This window comes from Neofelis nebulosa, chromosome 6 (assembly GCF_028018385.1).
Source record: "Neofelis nebulosa isolate mNeoNeb1 chromosome 6, mNeoNeb1.pri, whole genome shotgun sequence".
Taxonomy (NCBI): domain Eukaryota; kingdom Metazoa; phylum Chordata; class Mammalia; order Carnivora; family Felidae; genus Neofelis; species Neofelis nebulosa.
In genome coordinates this window covers 68529128-68555650 of record NC_080787.1, presented here as the reverse complement: position 1 = coordinate 68555650, position 26523 = coordinate 68529128, and the positions used below count along the sequence as shown (strand labels likewise).

The following is a 26523-nucleotide window of genomic DNA, read 5'->3' as shown; positions in this document are numbered from 1 at the left end:
GAAGGTGTGAAGGACCAGTGAAAGGAGACAGTAAGCACAGTACAGATTATGAAGTTTAAACTTGACTCTGAAAGCAAAGGGGTTGTATTGAATGGACATGATCAAACGAATGTTAGAACAATTCCTCTGACAACAGTGTGAAGATGAGATGGGAGGGGTCTGACTGGTGGCTGGGAAATGAATTAGGAAGTTATTGCAGGCAACCCAGTGAGCAGTGATAAGAGTCTACATTAAAGTAAAGGCAATGGAATTGGAAAATAAAAGAGGAATTCAAAGGACTCTAGAAAGATTGAATCAGAACCAGATTTGACAATGGACTGAATAAGGAGTTGCCCTAAAGATGCTACACAGAAAGACAGGGATTATACAAAAAGCACTGTGTTTAGGCAGAAGGTCAAGAAAGTTATGATGGATAACAACTGGTTTGAAGTTCCCAAGGGGCATCCAGGTAGAGATATTTAGCAGGTGGTTAGGTACATGAATCCAGAATTTGGTAGAAAATTCTCAGGTAGTAAAATAGATTTGGAAATCATTAACATATAAGTATGATTGAAGCCATGAGTGTGTTTGAGATTGACCAGAAACTGAATATTATATGGGAGTATAAGGTTGAAAGTAGGACCCATGGGAAGGGCAACACTTGATTATTAACAGAAGATTGATTAGGGACACATTAGAAACTAGAAGACAAATCAGAAGGAAATGGAGTTATAGAAAGAAGAACAAGAGAGAACTTAAAAAAGTCCTCCACTTCTTATTATAATCACCACCCATTGTGAACTATTTTGTGTGGCTTACTCAGCATTTTCCCAAAGTACACGTCATAGTTTTTAGAATTTGCACTACCTCACCAGGTAAATTACCTGTTACTTGGCCTGGGACTGTGAGCTGTTTGTTTTTTTCTTTTTCTGCATGTGGACCTCCAAGAACCTTAAACTATGCTGCCTTTATGGAAGCCTGACAGATAGCCACCTGCTAGATTATCAGTCATAGTTCAACTCAATACGGACTATTACATCTTAGGCCTTTGGGGCTCCAAATACCATGTAATCCCTTTTCGTGCCTGTGCCTGGAACAATACTATCTGTTTCAGACTAGTGTGAAGTTTTTACTCCAGGTTGTTATAAATTAGGTGGTTAGATTTGGCCTAGGGTATGTGGACATCTTTGTTTTTATTTTTATATATTTTAAAGAGTGTGCGAGCAGGGGAAAGGGGCAAAGGGAGAGATGATCTCAAATAGGCTCCATGCTAAACACAGAGGGGCTCAGTCCCACAATCTTAGGATCATGACCTGAGCCAAAATCAAAAGCCAGATGCTCAAATGACTGAGCCACCCAGTCACCCCATGTAGACATCTTTAAATTGAAATATACAGCCTAATTTATAAAAATACTTTACTATATTCTATTTTTTCCAAATTACATTTTAATGTAATTGTCATAATGATCATGAAGAATAGCAAAGTAGAATCTCTTTATAATTTTCACTTACCAAAATTTTAATGTCTCAAATAAATAAGCCACCTCATTTTAATTTCCCTTTATTTCAGATACCAAGACATAAACTACATCAAGTTTTTCTCCCCCCCACCTCCCCACCAAAAAAAGGGCTAGGAAAGAAGACTTAAGGTCCAAAATATTACAACACAGAGTTAGCTAAGAAAGATAACTCTGCTAAGCTGTATGAAATAGAAAAGGAAAAGCTATTTGGTTAACTTTACTTTTGTTTTCATCCCTTTCTAGTAATACACTATGTAATCTTTCTGACCTGGATAGAACTTCTAAATGTGCATATATATACTATCCTATATTTACAGAAACCTGATACATTGATCTATACATTCCTTAGATATTTCATATACCATCTGCCCAATTATTCTAAAATGTAAAACCCCATAAATTGAAAATACAACAGCTAGCCACCCGAATAAAGACGTTCTCATTGCATTTGTTAAGAGCTATGTTTAAACAAGAACTATAATGCGGCACATGATGCTGGTGCAATGATTACTTACAACTTTAAAATAACCTGATATTCTTGAGAATATCAGTAATCTCCTAGAACACTGCTCAAATATCGATCATATTTGAGCACAGAAATGTAAGTGGGTAGCTAATCAAACAGACGACATAAAGTGTGGGACATACAGCCAGAAAACTCCATCAATTACTACTACTATACTAATTCCCATTTGTGAACATGCAAGAGTCCATTAAAAGAAGGTAAACCGCGTAAGATAAATTTATATGACAGTGCAGATACTTTCATTGGTTTTCAATTCATATATCTTCTCTGTGTAAATATAATGGCATCTCCCAAACAATAATTACCTCTATAATGATGGGGAATACAAAAAGAAATACTAAATAGGATGTAGATCACCAGCAAGGTATTATATTACATAAAGATAACTGTTTGGTTCATTATAGTTCTTTAAAATGGCTAATATCTAATTGAGCACATTAATTACTTTCAATTTGCAAGAAATTACTTTCTATAACATTACCTTTTTTTACTATCTAAACTTCAGAAGAATTATTAAAATATTGCATTCTAAAATCTATGTAAATGTCTTCTCTAAACTGCAGTTGCTCCTTTGCAAGGCCCAAAGGAGAACGCTCACAAAGAGAGTCCTGCTGCAGCTGCAATTCAGAGCCACTGCTATTTGAAAAAGGTTTTGAAATTTTAAATTCTACTTTACCATAAAAGGTGGCATTCCACTGAGACTCCATAAAAGATAACACCTCATTCTCAGCAAAAGCCCTTCCATTTACCAAACAATGACTTTCAAAACAGTATGTCTATAACTTACTTGTATTATTTATTGAGAAGATATATTTTATGGCTGTTAATTGCTTGATTATCTTAAGTTTTAAATGAATAATGGGTCAAGGGAAGCAAAACTTATAAAAAAGACAATAAAATTTATTGTCCATAATGAAATTCAAAATTGACAAATAGGGATATTTTCCATAATTACAGACTGAAATAGGGATAAATAGATACTGTTCTGGGCAAACCAACAGGTACAGTCACTTTCCTTTTAAACAACTCTATTTTTCTCTCTTTTTTTAAGTTCATTTATTTATTTTGAGAAAGAGGAAAACAGCATGAGTGGGGGAGGGGTAGAGAGAGGAGAGGGAGAGAATCCCAGGCAGGCCCTGCACTGTCAGTGCAGAGTGTGACACAGGGCTCGAACTCATGAACCGTGAGATCATAACCTGAGCCAAAGTCAGACCCTCAACCGACTGAGCCACCTAGGCGCCCTTCTATTTTTCTTTTTAAATAAACATTCCTGTGTACAGGAAGTTTTCACAAGATAGCAACAGAGGTAGAAAACCTAAAGTCAATGCAGAATACTCCCCTCCTGCCATTCACAGAACACTGACCTAGATCAAAATAAGTGTATATAAACTTGATGTAGAGTGTGAGAATATACATACAGAAAACCTAAAGCATCCAGTACAGAATCTTAAAACATTCCTAAACACATATAATATAATCTGTTACATCACCCAACAATAAACTGACATGAAAGAGAAACTACCACTTGACAAGTATACTGCCCCTTATTCAGCTAATTCTGAAAATGAATAACTTATAAAATCCAGTGGCACTAAAACCATCATGTCTTTTTCTAGTAAAGGATGAGGAAATTTCCCTAAACTAATTTCTCTTCACATTTTTGATTTAGGGTTGCCTTCTAGATATTTAAGACTATCATATTGTCCACATTGCTTTCTGTGCTAAAGACATTTATGAGCTATTTAATGAGAAAAAAAGAAGAATGTAAATATCACCTCAGACCAAGACCTGGACCCATTTTACGCTGTGCCTCCTTACCAAATTCTTGCACTGGCGGTTGCAGGCCTCGCCACACTATTCTGTAAGCATGATACAATGAATGGATTCTTCTGTAAGAACTCATCCCCACAGGACCTCTAGCAGCTGCTGCAATAACTACAGGAAAAGATAATCTTCCGATTCTTCTATAGTTTTCCAGAGTAGAGATAACAATGGCACCTTTCTTTGATACAGCAACTTCAACTTTAAAGTTTCACTATCATATTACAATGTCCTAAGTTCGCAGGGCAAGCACTATCAATTCCACTTTACACATAAAGAAAGGGAGGCTCGCATGGGATAACTTAACTGATGGTCGCATCTATAGAAAGTGATAGTGGTAAGACCAGAATTCAGTCATTGCTGCATCCAACTATTTGATGCTCACCTCCCTTTCTGACCATGGCACTTTTAAAATGGCAGTATTAACTACACCAACAAAGGACTCTATTCTACCCAAATAGTCCAATGCCTGACCCCATTCCAAAACCTGAAAAAAATGGTCTTACTGTTAGACTATTGTACGATACTTAGTTTGAAATAGCCTAGATAATAAATAAAACTGAGAGCAATAGTGGGGAGAAGAGATAACTTCAAAGTGGAGGAGAATGGTGGGAAAATGCAAAGGTATTAACGCCATGAGTAAAAGAGCAAACAGATCAGAAAAGCCCCGGGTGTATATGGGGTTAACCAGTAAGCTGTGGCCAGATCTAGAGATTAAAGAGAGGTGGACTTGGAAAAGGGTAAAAAAATGCCACTAGCCATAAGAAATTCTTCTCTACCACCTTTTAGATTAATTCTCTGGGCTCCAGAGTCAAATGTCATAAGCAAAAGGTCAGGAAGGTATCTAGCTAGTGCTGTGAATTTCATTAATACTAGAAAACTAATAGAATACTGACAGGATGAACTTCTCATTAAGAGGTGAGCTCAGGGGAGAGTAACATGTAAAGTATCTAGTCAAATGCCTGACACATGGAAGGCGTACAACAAATGTTAGTACCTCCTCCCCCAACAGAACAGGAAAACAAACCCTGTATTATTACCCACATCTTGATGTACTTTAAAAAAGACTTACAAGAGGACTAGGAACTTGGAGTCAATGCACATGGGTTCTGGGTTCTATTCCTCTCGTTGCCATGTGCCCTAGGAAAATTAACTTCAACTTGCAGGACCAGCTCTAAAATATCCACCTCATATCACAGAACAAAATGTAAAAAGCTGTCTGAAAATATAAAATTGTCCATAAAGAGATACAAAATGAATTACAATGGACTCTATAATCCATGGTACAGCAACCTCATCCATCTGTATGTTCCAGATGTGGGAGAATAATATTATTTCAGGAATTCCTATTTGATATCTTTCCAGGAAGCTTACTGCACAGGTTTAAGACAAACCATTCTCCTCACTTAACAAGTTGAGCAAATAACACTCCCAAGATGTTGTGTTTCTATTCAAGTCAGCAGTAGCACATAGAGCCCACACTGGTTTCCATATTCTATTTCAAATTTAGTAATCTACTTATTTAAATGATGGTGCCCCCTCACTTCTGGTTAAGAAAGAATACATACAAGTTAAAAGAAAGTCAAGCCATGTTAGCAAAAATGTGAACTGATGATTATGTCTCTTTCCTTCCATTCTCTTTGATAACTCCTCATGTCTTTCATTTTTTAAGACTTCCCTTTACTATATTTTCTCCAGGAACAATTGAGAATCAGTCCTGGGCGTGCACATTTAATAAGATAGATTTCTGTTGAAAGAAAACTCCAAGAGAGTTCAGAGTTAACCTTCTCTAAATTTAACCCTATCTATAAATGGTGTAAAGGAGACTAGACTCCAAGTAAAATGATGAGTTTTCTCCCTCTTTTCTATTTAACACAACATCTCAAAAATGATAGACACTAGCTCGTGGGTTAGCAGGGTTTCCTCATTACTATTTGCCTTCTTCCTTTTCCTTCTTACCCATCCCTGCCTCAGTAACATGAGATAATATTTCTGGGCATAAGATAAGAAAATCTTTGCAAACCCCAATGAAAACATGATACCTGCATTCATTAGGTCTCTATCTGCACTCCTCCCAGATGCCACATCTACTTTTCCTTTTTTTCCCCACTTGCTAATTAGGGTCTCTCATATTGAGTCTTGTGTATACATTTCAGGCCACAATGTTATAATTGGTTGGAGGGAGAAAAAGGAGGAAGAAAAGCTAAAGTTACAAGAGTCTACTCCTTCTACTTTTTTTCTCCTTTCATGAAGGAAGTAGATTTTGTGGATGTTTGAAAAGTTAGCACTAGATAACTTGTTAAGAAGAGCGTGAAGTCTAAAGTCGACACAGTTTATAAATCAATTTACACCATGAATTGTAGAATTTGTAAGAAAAATAGAACCTCATAGAATCTCCCATTTAATTGTCTTGCCCAAATTTACACAATAAGTGACAGAATTGGTGCTAGAACCCCCAAAATGCTTGGATCCAAAGTTAATGGTCTTTCCACCAAAGTATGATGCTTTTTATTTTCTTAAAATTGGAGGCAATTCCTTTGCCCTCAATCCACAGGAAAACTCTATTAAGAGTGAAAGTAAAGCTCCAGGCCCTCTTATAATCAGCAGCTGATCTACTAAATCAGCCTAATCTTTTGCAAAACCACTTCTCTGAAACTGAGGAAATAGCAGAAATTAATTCAAGGTAAAGGTGGATGAAATGCAAGCTTCTTCTTGGTAGAAAGACGGTGTAGGGTATGGGAAAATATTTGGACTTAGAATAAAAGGTCTGGGTTTGAATCCTGGTTGGGCCATGTAATGTGAGTTAGTTTAGGGTATTACTGGAATTCTCTGAGCGTAGAATAAGGATCTGAGGATTATATGACCTGACTTACCTTCTGCACAGACTGTTGTGAGAATCCAAATATAGATGTATTAAACTTGAGCATAGTTCAACTATTTGGCATTTGATTCAATAACCACTTAGAATAATGGCCAGCATGAGGTAAATGCTCAATAAGTGTTAGTAGTTTTATTTAATATTTCAATATGATTCTCAATTCCTATCCTCAGACTATCCCTTCAACTCTCTGCTTCTATTTTTTTCTCTTTTACTATTCTGTAGCTCCTTTCTCTATGAAGCTTTTATAAAAAAGGAATAAGATTTTAGATCTAATGAGATCTTCTCTGATTTAGGTCCCAGATAATGCAGTTTTCACCTCATGTAATATATTGGCTCATGGTGTCTGGTGACAGTTACTTGAAAGAGTATTCATTGAGGAAGTTAGGTTTCAAAAAGCCTCCAAAACACAGACACACACACACACACACACACACACACACACCCTACTAAGATTAAGAAAAGACCTCTGATTTGCAGATAATCAAATCAATCACTAAGAATTATTTGCAGGATTCAACTATTTCTAGTTACATGGCATGGTTTTTAAAATTAGTGCACTTTGCCAATTAAATGGCTTATTTTTATGATAAAGTACTTATAATTTTGAGTAAAACTTTCTGACATCTTGAGGCAAAAGTTAGCTTGATTATTCTTTTCCATTTACACACATTTAAAGATATTATCAAGAACTGCTTCAGGTAGTAATTTATAATCAAGGCTGATGAAACTGTACAAATACATTTTAATTGGTATTTTGTAATCTTTCTTTGGCATATTCACCTATTAGTTTTCTATGTTCTATTAGTGCCTTACATATTTATACACATTGGGAAGAGAGAGAGAGAGAACATGCACACGGGGTAGCTCAAGGTGATGGTTCTGCAGTGATGAACAAAAGTGAATTTTAAGTCTAACTGCTCTTACCAGAACTTCAGCTTTGTAGGGCCTGTTGTGAAAGTAATTTCTCAAATATGTGATATGATGGACCAAGCATTACCATACAAACTTATCTCTGATTTAACAAATACGGTACTTCAATGCCCATTGAAAAGCAGCATGTTTTCCAATCTATTTTTATGCAAAGTTTAGGAAAAGCCACCACCTATGACTGTGCCATTAAATTCCCACATGTGTATGTCATTTGAAAAGTCTCTGCAATCACCAGTTTTTAAGACATAAAGTGCCCTCTAGAAAAAAGTACAGCACTGTTCCACTAATTGCAGACAATATGACACGCTTACATGGCAGCAAACCGGGATTCCAAAACACTCACCAGTCTGCCACTGCACAAAAGGCCAAGACATTAACAGAGGAGGCTGATTGATAAAGTTAATGCAGAGGTCTGGGATTATAGAGGGCTGTTGTATAACAGCATCACACACTGCGATATTCTGTGAATCTTTGCAATAAAGGAACAATATTTGCAAGCCAGTGCAAAGCAGTCACAGGAACAGCAGTGGGAAAGATGTTTTAGACATGAGCATTGGACGGTGTTCTTCACTGTCTTATTTGTCCACATAACCCCATACACGCTTACCATGCTATCCTAGGCAGCTGGCAGATTTGGAATTCTGTCCTAAAACTCGCCCTCTCCCTCTTAAAACCTCTCACTCTCCACCATCCTGAAACAGCAAACGAAGAGGAGTGATGGCCACTACTTGCACTGTGCCTTCCCCTTCCTATTTGGACCATGGAGCAGCAGCTCATATTTTCTGCTGGCTGCTGGAGGCCTCCATCCACCTGCTATCTGCAGTGAACACCAAAAGGAACGGTAGCAACCTGTAAATCCTGACCAGCATAAAAAAGATCTCCAGGACAGGTGGCAGGGACTGCAACCAGTGAGGACAGACGGACTGACAACCAGACAGACAAACAGCAGCACCATCAGACACAATCCATTACTTCCAGTCTCAGAAGAGGGGAAGCCTGCAGCACCAGGGATGTCATTGTTGCATTAGGGACAGGCAGCAGATTAACAAGGGTTCTGCCTCCCTCAAGCCAGCAGGCTTAAAGTGTTTGTCTTTTGGAGGAGAAGGAGCAGGGAATCCAGAAACCTGCTGCTCTTTATAGAACAAGGCCAGCTCTGGCCTTCCGGACCCTTTGAGTCTACAATGAAAGGGCAGGAATGACTGGATTTCTACTCTTCTGCTGTGGCCCAGCACCGACAGCACTTGCTCAATATCCCCCTCTCCCATCTGGGTGGCAGTTACATTGGTGGGGACCCATCAGTCTGGGAATGCAGCCTCCCTCCCTTCCTTTCCTTCTAGGCACTGCTGCACTGAGAGGAAGCACAAGAAACCTTCAGTGACAGCATCTTGTCTTCAGGAGGCAATCCTCTGGGGTGGGGAAGGCCCTGATGGGTGTGCTCTGTGCCTGGGTGTCACGCCTGTTCCCTCCCTGCCCCCTTCCTCCCTCTCAGCTAACTCCAGATGCAACAGGTTCCCTTTGGCTTTTCATGCCAATCCTCTGCCCCCAGATACACCTTCTGGTCTAAACGGGAGACACCAACAAAGTAGTCCCAATCAGGGTCTCCAAATTCCTTTACCCCCAAGTTGAAAACTTTCCTGAATACAAGACGACCAGGGAAGGCAGAGTCGAAGTCCCCTGCAGCTCCACTCTATGGGTGATGCTAAGGAGCAAGGAAAACCCAGCCTGGATGCCAGTACCTTGTAAGCAGTTTTGTTTGAGAATATGATAAGCAGCAGCACAGGAAGTGTCACACACCCCTGCACTACCAGCAACAAGCCCCATCCCCTCCCCAGACAGGGGGAAATGGGGCACTGGGCAGACAGCCTTTGAAGGGCTGATAGGCTTTAAGGAAGGGGGGATGTGTGCGCATATTTGATCCCCTATTGTACTGCTTCCACCAGAAGCTGAGCAGGCCCCAGGGGTCTCTTGGAAACCAGCAAAGAGAGGAACCTCTATTTTGTTCAGGCCAGAGTCCCCATCAGCCTCTCCCATTATTTAAAACTTTGCCTTGCCAATGGCATTGTGTATGGGTAAGAAAATGTATCTTCACACAGGTATTCTATGAAGAAGACTGTGACTAAAAGATTAAAGAGAAGCTGGGGAGGCAGGTTACCAAAGATGGCAACTGCCCAAAAAAGACCCAATCTTGATCTGGAGATGAATGAGTACCAAAATGAACACTCAAAGAAGCATTTTTCTTATATAAATACTGGCACCCTTCACTGGGGTAACCCCAACCTCCTGAACAACTCCAGGAAAAGAGGAGCTGTTCTCAGCACCTCTTCATCCATCCCACCTCCCCTTTCTTCCACTCATCACCTGGCCCTTAACCTGTTCCCAGCCCAGGGCCCTTCCACCTGGGCGGCATCAGCTCTTCTCAGCTTCTGCATACCCGACCCTCAGGGTGGTCCCTCTCCACCCAATCTTCCTCTGCACCCCAACCTCAAGACATCCTCTCCTGGCTCCCGGGCTCCCCGCTCGGTGGCATCCCCTCCGTCCTCCTGTCCCCCTAACCTCTCCCCTGCTCAAACCCGGCGCCCCTGGCCCCAGGGCGGGCGCCTCCGCCCCCCACCCAGCACCCTCGCCCGCCCCTCCCCCACACTCAGCCGAGAGGATTGGGTGAGTGAGTGGCGAATGGACCGATGGAGGCACGGAGGCACGGATGGCGCGGCCAGGGGTGGCTTACTTGAGCATGGCTTCTTCTTTTTCCTCTTCTTCCTTCTGCCGGTCCATCACTGCCATGATAATGTTCCTCTCCTCCTCGGTCAGGTGGCTCAGGTCGGGCAGCTCTTGCATGGGGGGAGGCACCGTGGGTGGGCGAGGACCGCGGGGCCCCACCGCCGAGGACATTTTCGTGGCCTGCACGCCCCCTCTTCTGGCTCCCTGGCTCTCACCTTTCGGATTCACGCCCAGCAGCTGCGCCCCTGCTTCCCCTCACAGAGGAGCCCTCCTGGCGGCGGCAGGAGGAGGAGGAGCAGCGGCGGCGGCAGCAGCAGAGCCGGGGAGAGAGAGAACCCAGTCTTTCATGGTTGTTTGCATCCACCCAGCCCCGGATGCTGCCTTTGTTTTGGTCGCCCTAGCTCGGCTCGGGGCCGCCCGGCCGCCTCCCGCAGCCCAGCCTCGGCCGGCGGGGGCGGACAGGCGGAGGCGCGGCGGGCGCGGCGAGGGGGCGAGGGCTCGCGCCAGGCTCGGCCGATCCGGGCGTCGCGCGCTGGGCGCGCGGGGCGGGGGCGGGGCTGGGGCTGGGGCCGGGGCTGCCGCCGCCGCCGCCGCCGCCGCCGCCGCCGCCGCCGCGGAGGCTGCTCCCAGGCTGGGCTGCCTCCAGTTTGGGGCTGCAGGAGGGAGAGGGAGAGTTTTGGGTGTCAGTTAGGCGGAGTCTCGGAGGCTTCGCTCCCGGGTGATGCTGCTGCTCTCGCAGACATAGCTGCCAGCCACTCAGTCCCGGAGCCGCTCCGCCCACGGGCACCCACCCGCCCACTCCCCAGGTCAGAGCCACTCGTGCCCCAGCCTCTCCCCCCACGCTCGCCAACGTGCACGCCACATCGCTCTATCCCCAGGTACCCCTCACCCGTGAGTCATCCTCCCTTTCCTGGTCTCTCGTCTGTGTCATCGTACCCAGCCCTATTTTCCCATGGATTTTGCATTAATCATCATCATCCTCGCTACCATCTTCATCGTGGAGCGTTAATACTATTTGAGCACCCACGATGTTCTGAACAGCTGGATGGAACACCCCGTGGACGCGTTTTTGTTTCCTGATACGATATATTTCACATTTACTAGTCAAGTATTCATAGCAACAACAAAACAACGTGATTTTTTTTTTTTTTTTTTTTTTTACATAATTTTGATACACACACCTCCGACAGCTTGGATTTTCTGGGTCCATTGTATGCGGTGTCTTTCTTGACCCATCCTCAGTGGGACCGTTCTGCAGTTTATCCTCATTCCCCCTTACGATGCCCCACAACCTGACAACTATTTAATTTGTCATTTGGGGCTCCGGGTAGCCCCATCGCATCACATAACCGCACTTCTCTGGTGCTCGCAAATGGATTATCTACTTGAATTCCTCTAATGATGCTCATGATCATCATGTACTCACTTCTCAGCCACTGTAGGTAGGTACTTCTTGAGAAAGACTGATCCCTGATAAGAAAAAACGCCCAACCACATCTTACTGTAAGAAGCTTCTGCTTGATGCTTGGCCCAATGATAGGCATTAAGGATGAGCTTCTCTTGCTGATAAAGACAAAAATAAATAGACAATCCCTTCAAAACAGGTATTGTTACAGGCTTTGAAAACCAGAGACTGAATTTTGTTAATATAATTATAAAAGAATCAATATAGAGAAGAGTACAAATTGAACAACAGTTTCCTAGTGAGTATCTCTCTTAGAAATGGTGATGACAGAATTGATATGTGTCTCTCCTGGAGAATTCTTTCTTTAGTTCCAGAAAGGATCTAGCACTGATACATATGTATTTTTTTCTCCAAGTCTAACTTTGTTAATGAAGAAGAAGATGGTGATTTTTTATGAATCCTAAAAGTCCTATAATCTTCAACTTTAGGGAATTTCAAGTCCTATAATCTTCAAGTCCTATAATCTTCAAGTACTTAAGTACTTGATCTTCTGTGAATGCATTCTATTTGAATACTCTCAGGAATGGAAGACTCCCTACCTCTTAATTCTATTCCTATGTCTAGATCTCTCTTTACCTGAAAATCTTTCAACTATTTGAGATGGCTATCATGTCATCTTTATTTTTTCTTTCAGAGTAAACCTTGCCAGTTTATCCAACCAGTAATTGTGTAGCATAATTTCAAGTCTGATCATTCTGGTACTGCCTCTGGACACACTCATGTCTTTTCACTACTTTTCCTGAAGAGCAGTTTCAAGACTGCATATAAAGAACAAAGAAGCATATCTGGCACTTAGCAAGTGCTTTATAATCATTACTTTTATTGGCACAACTTAATATTGGCCTAACTTGTTGGTAGCCATGTCAGTTATGATGTCACTGAAATAAACATAGTCTACTAAAATTTCCAACTTTTTTCGTAAGTGCTGATGCCTAGCCAGATTTTCTCTTTCCTCTAATTAAGCAATTGATGAAAACATTCTAATCATCTTTTTGTCATTTTAAAAAAAAATTACTTGTTTCCGTCAGCATATATTCAGGGGAAAAGTGAGTTTGAATTCTGGCTCTTCCAATGTTTTCATGATTTTGGTAAAATCACTTATCCTCTCTGAACTTCTGTTTTCTCATTGGAAAAATGGGCTAAAGATATTTGCCTCAAAATAGAAGAGAAATATTAAATGGAAAGGTATATTTGAACTATCTAGCTATGGGCCTAACACTTAATAGTTCTCTTGCTTTTATTTCTTGCTCTCTCCAAGAGATTTATTAGGCCATCTCTCAATTATCATCGTACAGAGAGGAGTTTGAGATGTGAATGATATACTCCTTCTATAAAAGGCCTGTCTCTCTGCTAGTCAATGTAGACATGCAACAGACAAAGGCCTTGTCCTCAAGAGGTTTATAATCAATTGACCTCTTGAAATTCTTCTAAAATACAAATAGAGGAAGTTTAAGTCCTCAGTAGACATCAGAGCTAGCTAAATAAAGCTCTTGAAGGCAGGGGCCTAATAAACAATTAACAGTGGTATTTTTGCTTGCTAGGGCTGCTGTAACAAAACACCACAGACTAGGTGGCTTAAACAACAGAAATTTATTTTCTCACAGTTCTGGAGGCTAGAAATACAAGATCAAAATGCTGGCAGGATTGATTTTTACTGAGGCCTCTTCTTGGCTTGTAGATGGGCACTTTCTTGCTGTGTCCTCACATGGCCTCTTCTTTGTGCAGGCCCATCCCTACTATCTCTCCCTCTACTTACAAAGATATCATTCCTCTAGGATTGGGGCCCTACCCTTATGACCTCACTTAATCTGATTAACCTCTTTAAAGTCCTAAAGGTTACACTGTAAGGTACTAGGGATTAGGGCTTCAACATATGCGTTTTAGAGGGACAATTCAGTCTAATACAAGTGGTTTTCATTTATTAGAATTACTTTGGGAAATAGTGATTGACGTGTATTATCTGAATGACTTAATGAAAAGACTTCTGGTCTTGATCATCTTTATGTTCATAGCTACTACCTTGGGCTCCACAAGTGCACATGAAATCAGTGAGTAAATAAATGAATAAAGGAGTAAATGAATTGACCAATAAATTAGTAAGTGCCATGGTACAACCCATCAGTGTCTCTCCTGTCAGGAATCTCATCCATTATGGAGGGGTTCAAAACCAATTTACAAAATCCAAAGAAGTATATTTGTACAGATTTACTTTCAGAAAAGTAGACCTTATCTGTGCTTAGATAAGCAAGCAAACACCCAAAGTAGTTTATCAAAGTGTGTGGCACAGATGATTAGTTTCTGAAGGTAGTTTACAAAAATGTCCAATAAACTTAGAAAAATGTACACAATACCTCCCTCTTAGAAATGCATAAGCCACCTTAACAAATAAAGCATTCTATGAAGCAATTATTTACTGCAGTAAAGCAATCTGTTTTACTTGCTTTGGCCTGGTATTTCCCAAATGTATTTGGACTGTAAGAGAGCTTCATTTTCTCCCCTCATGGGGAAAACATGCTTTGTCTAAAGCTTTGGGGAAAATCATGACTTACAAGCATGGTATCCAAGGATGTTAACTAGAGAGACCATGAAACTTGTAATGTAATTCTCTTGCTCAACCAATGATATCTTTGGGAAATGTCTCAAATCTGTATCCCTAATGTCTTAAATCTCTATATCTTAGATGCCCTGAAGGACAACACTTATGGTCTGAGTAATAGTCAGAAATAATGACTTAGAAAAAGCTCCTCTAAGGTAAGTTTCTTAGTTCTGCTATCCACTGATATTCTCAAATCATCATTTCTCAAAATAACTCTAAAATTGGACACCACTGCTAACTGCTAATTTAACTTAATAGCCGAGATTATAACTTCAAAGTGGAAAATCATTGAAGTGGTGTCAAGTTCAAATTCTTACTCTACCATTTGAGAATTGTAGTGGGTTTAATACTGCCTCTCCCCACCCCAAATTCACATTCATTCAGAACCTCAGAAGGTGACCTTATTTGGGAATGGGTCTTTACAAATGAAATTAGCTAAAATGAGTTCATACTGTATTAGGGTGAGTCCCAAATCCAATGGGTAGTGTCCTCATAACAGGAGAGATGGCACACACATACCGGAAAGGAAGCCGCATGAAGACACAGAGAGACACAGAGAGAGGATGGCCATGTGAAAACAGAAGCAGAGAATAGAGTGATGCTGCCCCAAACCATGGAATGCCAGGAGCCACCTGAAGCTAGAAGAGGCAAAGAAGGATTTTTCTCTACAGACTTCAAAGAAAGCACAGCCCTGCTAACACTGTAGTTTTGAACTTCTCCATAACTGTGAGAGAATAAATTTCTATCATTTTAAGATGTTTCTGCAGTCAGTGGTACTTTGTTACTGTAGCCCAAAGAAACTAATACAGTATTTATTCTGAACTTAGGTAAATTAGTAAATCTCACTGAGCTAATCTATAAAATGAAAATAATAATACTTACCTTCCAGGATTTTGTTAAGGACAAAAGGTTGTGAATATGTATACTTGCTTTGTGCTAGGCACTGAAGATATGGGAGGAAACAATGCATATAAGGTACTGGCCCTAGAGAGGCTTGGCAAACTATGGCCCATGAGCCAAGCACAGCCAAAAGCCTGTTTTCTGAATTAAGTTTTATTACAACACAACCACATTCATAGATTAAGTATTATCCATAGCTGTCTCTATCCTACAATGGAAGAGCATATGTCCTGCCAAACCAGAAATATTTACTGTCTGCCTCTCTACAGAAAAAGTTTGTTAACCTCTGCCCTAGATGCTTACAATGCAGTTTGAGGAGAGAGGGCATGGATAAACACACAAGAACAGTTGGACTATAATTGCTCTAGAAAATAACTTACCAGAGATAATAGAGAGTACACTGTGGGAAGATAGGTAGTCACAGGAGTCCTAAAAAGGGGTCCCATGAGCAGAGATTTGAAGGATAAGAAGGGACCAGCCTAAGAATCACTGAGCACAGACTGTTACAAGCTGAAGAAAGCATCAGAGACAAGGCCCTGTGTCAAGAAGGGGCAGAACTCTCAGGGAAAAGAAAGTAAGCCAGTGAGGTGGGATTATTGTGAGAAGAGGAGAAATCGCCAGGAGATGAGCTCCTATAGGGCCCAGTCAACCATGACAAAAAGTGCTATTTTACTCTTGTGCAGTGGGAAGCAATTGAAGAACTTAAACAGGGAATTGAATGATATTCTTTACATTTTTTAGAAGATTACTGTGTCTGTGGGTGGCAAGAAAACAGGTGGCAGCAAGGGTGAGTGGCTTGGACTGGTGTAGTATAAGTGGAAAAAAGTGGACACATTCAAGATGTGCTTTGGGGGTAGAACCTACAGACCTGCGGACAGATGAGATGTGAGGAATTTGTGAGGAGAAGATATCAATTATGAGTCCAGTGTGGGGCTGAGCAAGAAGTGGGTGGGTTGTGGTTCCATATATGGAGATAGGGAATTGGTGTGTGTGTGTTTTGGGGGAAGGGATAGGTGGTGCAGAAGGGATACCAAGAATCGTCTATTATCGTCGTCGTCATCATCATCATCATCATCTAAACTCTCAAAAAGAGAAATATATTTGCATTTAATTTGCTAATTGATCCCTCTGGCCATAATGTTATTTTTTAACCAAAGTTTAAAAAAAGAGACAATTCGTCCTTGTAAAATTACTTTTATCAAAGATTGGCCTGAAGGCTTAAGGGGCCTTTGTTGCTCTCTCCACAATGACAAAAGTGAAAAACCCACTAATGTATAATCAGCAGAAGTGGGCATACAAATGCACATTCATATAAGAGCTAAGGACAAAGTACTAGTTAATTTCTACTCCAAGGAATAAGCAAGGAGCATAATTGCGATTTCAAGGTTCTATATACTCAAGTTATAATTGTTTAAGTATTTTTAATTGTTAGAAAATTTTCAAATAAATTAGCTAGGAATATCTTCAATACTGTTGAGATGCAAGCTTAACTAACTGGTGAACTATAATCCTAGAGTTTTTACTTCAGTTAAGTATCCTCCTATATTTTTTTCACTACCATTTGTATGAAGCTTAATCATAATCTATTACACAAGAATGGTTTATATATAAGGTGATCATATGTCCTGATTTGTCCAGAACCATCTGAGTTTGTGCCTATTTTACCGGCATTATTATCATCAACATCTCCTTTCACTTAAAAATGTCCCTGTTTGGATGATAAATTATATGGTCATCCTATTTATACGTAGTTATAGTAATTTGCAAAAATATAGTCTTTTGGCTTCAAAGAACATTTGGCTCTCAAGAGATTTCACTGAAAGTATTTGGCTGAAATGGGATATCAGATTTTGGCTCAAATTCAGCCAAATACCTATTTTAATTTGATTTTTGGTAAGGTTCCACTATTGTCATTTATTTCATGAGGAATTCAATGTGTGGGAATGTCTCTGTCCTTGGATCAGAAGAAGATAGATCATTCTATTCTCTTTCCATGGACAATATCAGCCTTGGACATACTTCTTCCAAGCAATTAATATTCTGAGCTATTCTTTCTTTGAGTTATTTCTTTTCAATGCTTGTCTACTGATTAAAAATCAGAGTTCATGGCCTTTTTTGCATTCTTCTGAGACTGATCATCTTCTATTTTGGTCAAACTTAGAATGCTTAATTGGCAATGTTTGAGAATAATTTCCCCACATTCTTTTCTCTTCCAATTTCCTTCTTTGCATTGAGTCACTTCTTGAGAATTCTTCAGTTTTGATTCTACGTGGAATGAAGAGTCTCCATCTTAGATGCCTCAACTGTTTATTAGCTTTATTGTTTTGAGAGTGCCTTCTGAGAGTTATATTGGTTGGATTGAAGTGTCAAAGTCTAAATGCTATCATCCCAGCTGTGTGAGTGAGATCCTCCTCTATTTACAATCAATCTCTTCCTTAAAAAGTATCACAAGTTGAGTTGACTTAAAAAGAAATATCAACTTTTACCTACCTACAAAGCTAAAATCATCCTGAAAAAATTCTCAAACTAAATGGATTTGGATAATAATTCCTAAGACTAGATTATTTTATAAGTACTAAAAATTTTAACAAGTTGAAAAAAAACTTTATTAGAGTTCACATTTATCAAGTATATTTTTGTTAAAATAACATTTTACTATAACAAAGACCTCAAAAATCAGATTTAAATAAGTACTGCTTCCTAGAATTCTCTGACTTGAATCCAACCCCAGAGACTGTTTCCCGGCAAGTTCTTGCCTATTTTCCTATTTTTCATTCCCAAATTTGAGATGAACAATCCAACCCCATACAGGCCAGCCCTTGATAAGACAGTTGCTTCTATCCACAGTGCCACAGCCCCTGCAGGCAAGTGGGAAAACTGAAAGAAGAACACGGGGACTTCACTCCTATTTCTGTCACTAATTAGCCCTACAGAACTGACGAGGTAACTTAATTTTCCTGAGCTTTAATTTCCTTATCTGTAAAAAGGAGACAATATATCTCCTTTAAATATCCTAAGTATTGCTATTAGCAATAATACTCAGTGAGCATATTATATGTTCCTGACCTGTGCTAAATGTTCTACAGGCATTATCATATTTACTATTTTCAACAATGGGTAGGTACTGTTAATATTCTTTGGGGCACTATTTAGTATGACCAGGGTAGATCATTGTCCTTCCTTAGCAGGTTTCAGCAACAGAAATGGGTAAACCAAACTGACAGACAAAATGTGTCATATGTTTAGTGAAACAGAAAAATGGATTCAGATGTGTATCACAGAATAGACTATACTTGGATAATTTATCAACATTGCCATTGTAGTAACCACTGTCTTCAACAGAATTAACAATTTGTAAAGTTTGCGATTACTTTGCTTCCCTTTGATTCACAATTACTGGGACCGAGACTCATCAGATTTCACTATGGCCTTTATGTCATTTTCACGGTGACTGATTTCCCATTTTTTATGTTTGAGGCTCAGCATCAAACTCTTGAGATTCGACAGTGAATTGGGCAGATGAGGAAACTGACCAACATCTCAAGGCCATATTAAGAAAAGGTCTTTCAAAAGCAAATTTGGGTTTAGTTATGGTTTCTTCTGTCCTGTGGCCCCTTGTACTTACTTCAGCAGTCATATTCATCTGATTCAGTCTAGGGACCCTTGGAAGCCTTTCACTTCTACTTAATCCTTGGGACATAAGCATTGTCCTGTTATTGGCCCTCTCCTGTGGATATCCTCCACCCTTCAGGTATATCTTATGTTCAGGTGACCTCAGCAGCATGTGTATTCCAGATTAAATCTTCCATTTTTACATATCTCACCTTTGCTCTGTGATCCACAATTACCAAAAACATCTATCTACATGAGGTCTCTCTCTCTCTCTTTTCCTCTCCCTGTTCCTACCTTTTCTTCTGACTTTCTGCCCCAAATTTGAGTATTTTTGAATTATTAACTTTAATTATAAGTAATGCCATCATTTCCTAAAATAAGACAACTACTGGGATATAAGAACATATCATTGATGTCTTTTAGGATAAATTTATCACCTGAGGTTGAATTATGCTTCAATTATAAAAATATGTTTTGTGAAATATTTACTTATATCAAGGAAATTCTCAAACTAATTGTGTGCCTAGAGTACAAAAGCCTAAATATTATTTTCTTGGAAGTTAGCAAGAAATTGGAAAACTATAGAATTTGCTTGTATATCAGTATTTCTAGGAAAGAATCTAACATATACTTTTTTATTTTCTGTATTTGTAATAATAAAATAGGTTGTTTTTCTCACACCAGGAAATAAACCCCCTGTTGTGATCTAAACATTTTCTAGGAACTATAAAGAAACTCATATTTTACTGGCAAGAGGAGTAGAGATTATTTTTCCCCTTAACTTCTTTGATCATTCTCATGTGGGACTTGATCAAAATAGAATCATATGTTGCATACTAAATGTTAATAAACATGACCACTTTGGAGCACCTGGGCTCAGTTGGTTAAACATCTAACTCTTGATATCTGCTCAGGTCTTGATCTTGCAGTCATGAGATCGAACTCCACATCAGGCTCTGCGCTGACGGTATGGAGCCTGCTTGGGGTTCTCTGTCTCCCTCTCTCTTGGTCCCTCCCCTGCTCACTCTCTTTATCTCTCAAAATAAATAAATAAACTTAAAAAAAATGTGACCATTTGTCAAAGGTCAAGTTGACCTGATCCACTGAAAATGAAAATAATACCCTGTCCTGGCCTACTTGTTCAAGAGGAGAAACTGGGATACTATGTAATGGTGCTACTTCCTCTTTACCTGCTACAGCAATCACTAGTCCATGGCTCAGTTTGGTCCATATATAGAGACAGCCTGTCATTTTCACTGGGCAGATAGTTTGTGGTGGTAGTCAATGGACAGATTAAAAACTACACATGGACTTCCAGTTTCAGGTTTGCCATGTGAAGGACTTGAAAGTTGTCACTCCCATCCTCACAACAACAAAAAAGAAAAAAAACTGATCTCTAAGGTAATGACTTTTCTTAGATCCATCAGAAAATTGAAACCAAGAGGCAAACTGTCACCCTGAAATCTGGAAAGACAGGAAAATACAGAGAATCACAGCTGAGATCAGTTTAGTGGGGGCAGAGCCAATCATTGGTAGGAACACTTAGATGTTAGTTTTGACAAATTGCTGTAGCTGACTGAGGGCTAGTGTGAGAATGAGAAAATCCTGGAAGTTGTAGTCTTAGGGGGACCTCCCGCATGCACTTCATCAATTTTATCTTTAGGAACCCCACCAGGTTCTCATGGAGAAGAACCAAAAACTACTCCTATAGCTCTAAAAGGGGATGGAAGAAAGTAACTATTCTGAAATACACCCTGAATGTTCTTTATTAAGGAAAATATTTTAACATAGCCTTATCCCACCTAGGGAGAAAGGTATTAATCCAACTGTAGAAATCTTCTAGCCTTGCTGATTTCACCTAAGGAAATGGGAGAAATTAAGAAGCACTTGTGATGGCCACAGCCTAGGGAAACAGGCTCAATAAAAAATTAAATTTAGCATAATACCTTCCAGTTCCATCCGTGTTCCTGCAAATGGCATTTCATTCTTTCTCATTGCCAAGTAGTATTTTGTGGAATATATAAACCACATCTTCTTTATCCATTCATCAGTTGATGGACATTTAGGCTCTTTCCATAATTTGGCTATTGTTGAAAGCACTGCTATAAACATTGGGGTAGGCATGCCCTTATGCATCAGCACTCCTATATTCCTTGGGTAAATTCCTAGTAGTGCTATTGTGGGGTCATAGGGTAGTTCTATTTTTAATTTTTTGAGGAACCCCCACACTGTTTTCAAGAGTGGCTGCACCAGTTTTCATTCCCACCAACAGTGCAAGAGGGTTCCCATTTCTCCACATCTCTGCCAGTATCTGTAGTTTCCTGCAGTCAGAGAAGGACAGACATCATATGTTTTCACTCATATATGCATCTTGAGAAACTTAACAGAAGACCATGGGGGAAGGAAGGGGGAAAAATAGATACAAACAGAGAGGGAGGCAAACCACAAGAGACAGCTCAGAGTCTGGAGCCTGCTTTGGATTCTGTGTCTCCCTCTATCTGACCCTCCCCTGCTCTCTCTCTCTCTCTCTCTCTCTCCCTCAAAATAATAAATGAACATTAAAAAAAATTTTTTAAGACAGAAAATGAAATCATACAAAATTCTCAATTAAATTCAGGAAAGGCAAATAAAGAAGGGAATAAGATAAAAGCAACAAAGTACAAGTACAATCAATAGAAAATAGACACAGATATGGTAGATGCTAATTTAACTGTACCCAATAATCATTTTAAATGTGGATGGTCTTAATACACAAAATAAGAACAGAAGATGGTCAGAGTCAATAAAAATCAACATCCAACCATGTTGTCTATAATAACTTTAAATACAGAGTTACATAGTTTAAAAGTAAAAATTGAAAAATATATACAATGCTAACAGTCAACATAACTAATCTAAAGAAAGCTGGAGTGGCCATATTAATTTCAGACAAAGCAGATGTCAGAGCAGAGGAATGTGTCAGAAATAAAAGGGGGCATTACATAATTATAAAGGGGTCAACTCTTAAGAAGATATAACAACTTTTATACAGCATGAATCTAATATCAGAGCATCAAAATATACTACAAAAAAATCTATAGAACTTTGAAGATAAATAGACTAATCTACTATTATGGTTAAAAACTCCAACACCCTTCTTTTAGTAACTGATAGATAAAGAAGGCAGAAAACTAGTAAGGATGTAGTTGACCTGAACAGCACTATCAATCAACTTGATCAAATTGGCATTTATAGACTACATTCAACAACAGCAGAATATACATTTTTTTCAGGCTCATATGGAATATTGAATACAACAAACCATATTCTTGGGCATAAAACACACTTAAGAATTTAAGTGAATGAAATTTAAATAAAATGAATTTAAGGGAGTAGAAATACTATAGAGAATATTCTTAAACAATGATGGAACTAAATGAGAAATCAATAATAGATAGCTGGAAAATCCACAGCTTCTTAATTGAATAACCACTTCTTAATAGCACATGGTCCAAAAAGGAGTCATAAGAGAAATTAAGAAATACTTGGTTCTAAATGAAAATGAATTTGGGGAATGCAACAACACAGTGCTTAGAGAAAAATTTATAGCATTAAATTTAAATATTATAAAAGAGGAAAGATCTAAAATCAATAACCTCTCACTTTATGAAACTAGAGAAAGAAGAACAATTTAAGTCTAAATCAATCAGAACAAAAGAAATAAATTAGAGGGGTGTCTGGGTGGCTCAGTCAGTTAAACTTCTGACTCTTAATTGCAGCTCAGGTCATGATCTCAAGATTAATGGGATCAAGCCCTGCCTCAGGCTCCATGCTAATAGCATGGAGTCTGCTTGGGATTCTCTCTGTCTCTCAAAATAAGTAAAATAAACTTAAAAAAAATTAGAGTAGAAATCTGTATAATAGAAAATGGGAAAAGAATATCAGCAAACTCTAAACCAACAAACTCTAAAAACTGATTCTTAGAAAATATCAACAAAGTTGATAAAACCTCTATGCAGTTTAATAAAAAATAAGAGAGAGGGGCACCTGGGTGGCTCAGTCGGTTAAGTGTTCAACTTCGGCTCAGGTCATGATTTCACGGTTTGTGAGTTTGAGCCCTGCGTTGGGCTCTGTGCTGGCAGCTCCGAGCCTGGAGCCTGCTTCGGATTCTGTGTCTCCTTCTCTCTGCCTCTCCCCGACTTGTGCTCTGTCTCTTTCTATCAAAAATAAATAAATGTAAAAAAAACTTTTAAATAAAAACTAAGAGAGAAAAAGAACAAAAATTACCAAAATCAGAAATGAAAAGTAGTCATCTCTGTAGTCATCTGTAGAGATCTCTACAGATCTCATGAAACTTAAAAGGATAATAAATACTGTGAGTAACTCTACACTCACAAATTCAGTAACTTAAATGAAATGGGCCAATTCCTTGAAAGTCACAAATGATCAAAGTTCATGTAAAGAAAAATAGATAATATAAACAGGCCTATATCTATTAAATAAATTAAATCACCAATAATGTTCTGTAAAAGAAAACACCAGGCCTAAATGATTTCACTAGTGAGTTCTACCAAACATTTAAAAAAGATATTATATCAATATCAATTATTCACTATTTATTCCAGAAAATAAGAGCTAAGGGAAACTTCCTAATTCAATGAAGCCAGCATTATTCTAACACCAAAACCAGCTAAAGGCATCATTAGAAAGGAAAACTGGAGACCAATATTTCTTGCAAATATAGATGCAAAGATCCTTAAGAAAATATTACCAAATCAAATACAATGATGTATAAAAAATTATACCAAGTGGCCTTTATTTCAGGTATGTAAACTGAATTAATATTTGAATATCAGATAATAGAATCTATCATAACACAAGATAAATAGGAAAAAGTGACATGACTGAATCAATTGACGCAGAAAAAGCATTTTGCATACTTTTATCATTTTAAAAATACCAAAAGCTTGGGGCGCCTGGGTGGCTCAGTCGGTTGGGCGTCTGACTTCGGCTCAGGTCACGATCTCACGGTCTGTGAGTTTGAGCCCCGCGTTGGGCTCTGTGCTGACAGCTCAGAGCCTGGAGCCTGTTTCAGATTCTGTGTCTCCCTCTCTCTCTCTGACCCTCCCCCGTTCATGCTCTGTCTCTCTCTGTCTCAAAAATAAATAAACATTAAAAAAAAATACCAAAAGCTTAATCCATGAAAGAAATATTGATAATTAGCACTTTTAAAAAATCTTATGATAAAAACACTCCACAACTAGGAATAGAGGGAAACTTAATCAACTTGATAAAGAACATCTACAAAATACTACAGCTAACATTCTACTTAATGGCAAGAAGCAGGATACTTTTCTTCCATCTAAGATTGGGAATAAGTCCAGGATATCCCCTCCCAGCATTATCCAATCCCATATTGACTGTACTAGCTAGTGAAATAGGATAGAAAATAAAATAAATAAAATTAAATAAAATAAGGTACAAAGATAGGGAAGTAAGAAATGAGACTGCCTTTACTCACAGATGATAGGATTGTCTATGCAAAGAATCCCAAATGGACAAAAAAATCTCCTGGAACTAATAAGTGATTATTGTAAACTCAAGGGATCTAAGTGCTTTCCCATATACTAGAAATAAACAGAATTTGAAATCTGAAAACATGAATACTATTTATAATAGCACTGTAAAAAGAGAAATAGTTTGGTATAAATCTAACAAAATATGCACAGGATCTGTATGCAGAAAACTACAAAATACTGGTGAAAGAAATCAATGAAGATCTAAATAAATAGAGAGATATTCTATAATCATTGGTAGACTCAATATTGTTAAGATGTCAATTCTTCCCAAATTGATCTATAGATTTAAACCAATTGTAATCAATGTTCCATCAAACTGTTTTATACATATCTACAAACTGATTCTAAAGTTTATATGGAGAGACAAAAGACCTAGAAAAGCCAAAACAAAGCTACAAGTCTCATGCTATCCCAACTTTAAGACTTGCTACAAAGCTACAGTAATCAAGACAGCATGGTATTGACAAAAGAACAGTAACATAGATAAAACAGACAGAATATGGAGCCCAGACCAGATTCACACTATAGTCTTTGATGTAGGAGCAACACAAATCTTTGACAAGGGAGCAAAGGCAACTGAATAGGGAAGAATCGTCCTATAAGCAAATAGTGCTGGAACACTTAGGCATCTATATCAAAAAAAGATGAAATAGACATCAATCTAGTTCATACTTTTCACAGATATAAATTCAGAGTGGATAATAGACCTAAACATAAAATGCAAAACTATAAAACTTCCAGAATAACACATAAGAGAATATCTTAATATTATGGATTTGATGATGAATTTTTAGATGAAATTGAAAGAATGACCAACAAAAGAAAAAAATGATGTCAGTCTTTTTAAAAATTAAGAATATGTTTTCTATGAAAGATACTACTAAGAGAATGAAAATAAAAGCCATAGGCTGGGAGAAAATGTCTGCAAAGTATATATCTGATACATTTATCAGATACATTTATCCAAAATATACAAAGAACTCTTAAAGCTCAACAATAAAAAAAATAGGTCAATTTAAAAAATTGGCAAAAGATTTGAACAAACAATGCACCAAAGAAGATACACAGATGGCAAAAAAAACCATGTGAGAAACATGATTTATCATTACAAAGTTATAAAACAAAAGTGAAATATGTCACACAGCTATGAGAAGGACTAAAATAAAAAAATTAAAAATTAAAAACAAAAACCCATAAAACTGAAAATACTGACAAGCATGCAGAACAACGGGAATTCTTACTCATTGTTGGTGAAAATACAAAAAGGTGCAGTCACTTTGAAAGATAGTTTGATAGTTTCTTACATAGCTAAACATAATTTTACCATATAATCTTAGCAATTTGTCTCCTAGATATTTACCTAATTCAGCTGAAAACTTACTTCAAACTTGTGAAAACTTAATATTTATAGCAGCTTTATTGATAATCACCAAGAACTGGAAACCACCAAGATATCCTTCAGTAAGTGAGTGGATAATCAAACTGGAGTATACACATACAATGGGATATTATTCAACAGTATAATGAAGTGGGCTACCAAGCCATGAAAAGACATGGATGAACTTTGAATGTATATTGATAAGTGAAAAATGCCAGCCTGACAAGGCTATATAGTACATGATTACAATTATGATATTCTGTAAAAGGCAAAACTATAGAGACAGGAAAAGATCAGCAATTGCTTGTGAGAAAGGAGGAGGGGAGGGTTGAGTTAGTGAAGCAACAAGGGAATTTTTAGTGCTGTAAAAACCATCCTGGATGATTCTGTAATGGTGGAGACATAACATAACATGCTTGTTATAATCCATTGAACTGTACAATATATAAAAAGCACTTAAAAAAGTGATTTAGGTAGTTCCCAGGGAGGAATGCAGATTGGGATAAGAGAATTAAACTGTATTACAAATGCATGAAACAACCTCACTGAGGAGAGTGGGGGTAAAAGGGTCAGCCATAAGGAACTTTCTAAATGAGTGGAGTCTGAAAGACTGAAGGCAAAGAGAACTACACAGAAGC

The 26523-nt window shown here is 38.6% G+C and overlaps 1 protein-coding gene and 1 long non-coding RNA gene across 24 annotated transcripts in view; one reads left to right on the top strand and one right to left on the bottom strand.

Annotated features, from left to right (window-relative positions):
* Positions 1 to 11025, bottom strand: part of RIMS1 (regulating synaptic membrane exocytosis 1) — a 493840-nt gene extending 482815 nt beyond the window's left edge. For 8 of the 23 annotated variants that reach the window (XM_058734401.1, XM_058734405.1, XM_058734406.1 and 5 more), the window contains exon 1: positions 10384 to 10910. In XM_058734401.1, the coding sequence (XP_058590384.1) occupies positions 10384 to 10547 (164 nt within the window). In that variant the 5' untranslated portion in view covers positions 10548 to 10910. Of the gene's footprint in view, positions 1 to 10383 lie in introns of all 23 variants that reach the window. The other 15 variants (XM_058734410.1, XM_058734417.1, XM_058734414.1 and 12 more) reach the window with 9 other exon arrangements.
* A 3494-nt stretch (positions 11026 to 14519) lies between these two features.
* Positions 14520 to 15191, top strand: LOC131514434 (uncharacterized). The gene is made up of 2 exons (XR_009263071.1): positions 14520 to 14592; positions 14937 to 15191. It is a non-coding gene; the product is annotated as an uncharacterized LOC131514434 (long non-coding RNA).
* The last annotated feature ends 11332 nt before the right edge of the window (positions 15192 to 26523 follow it).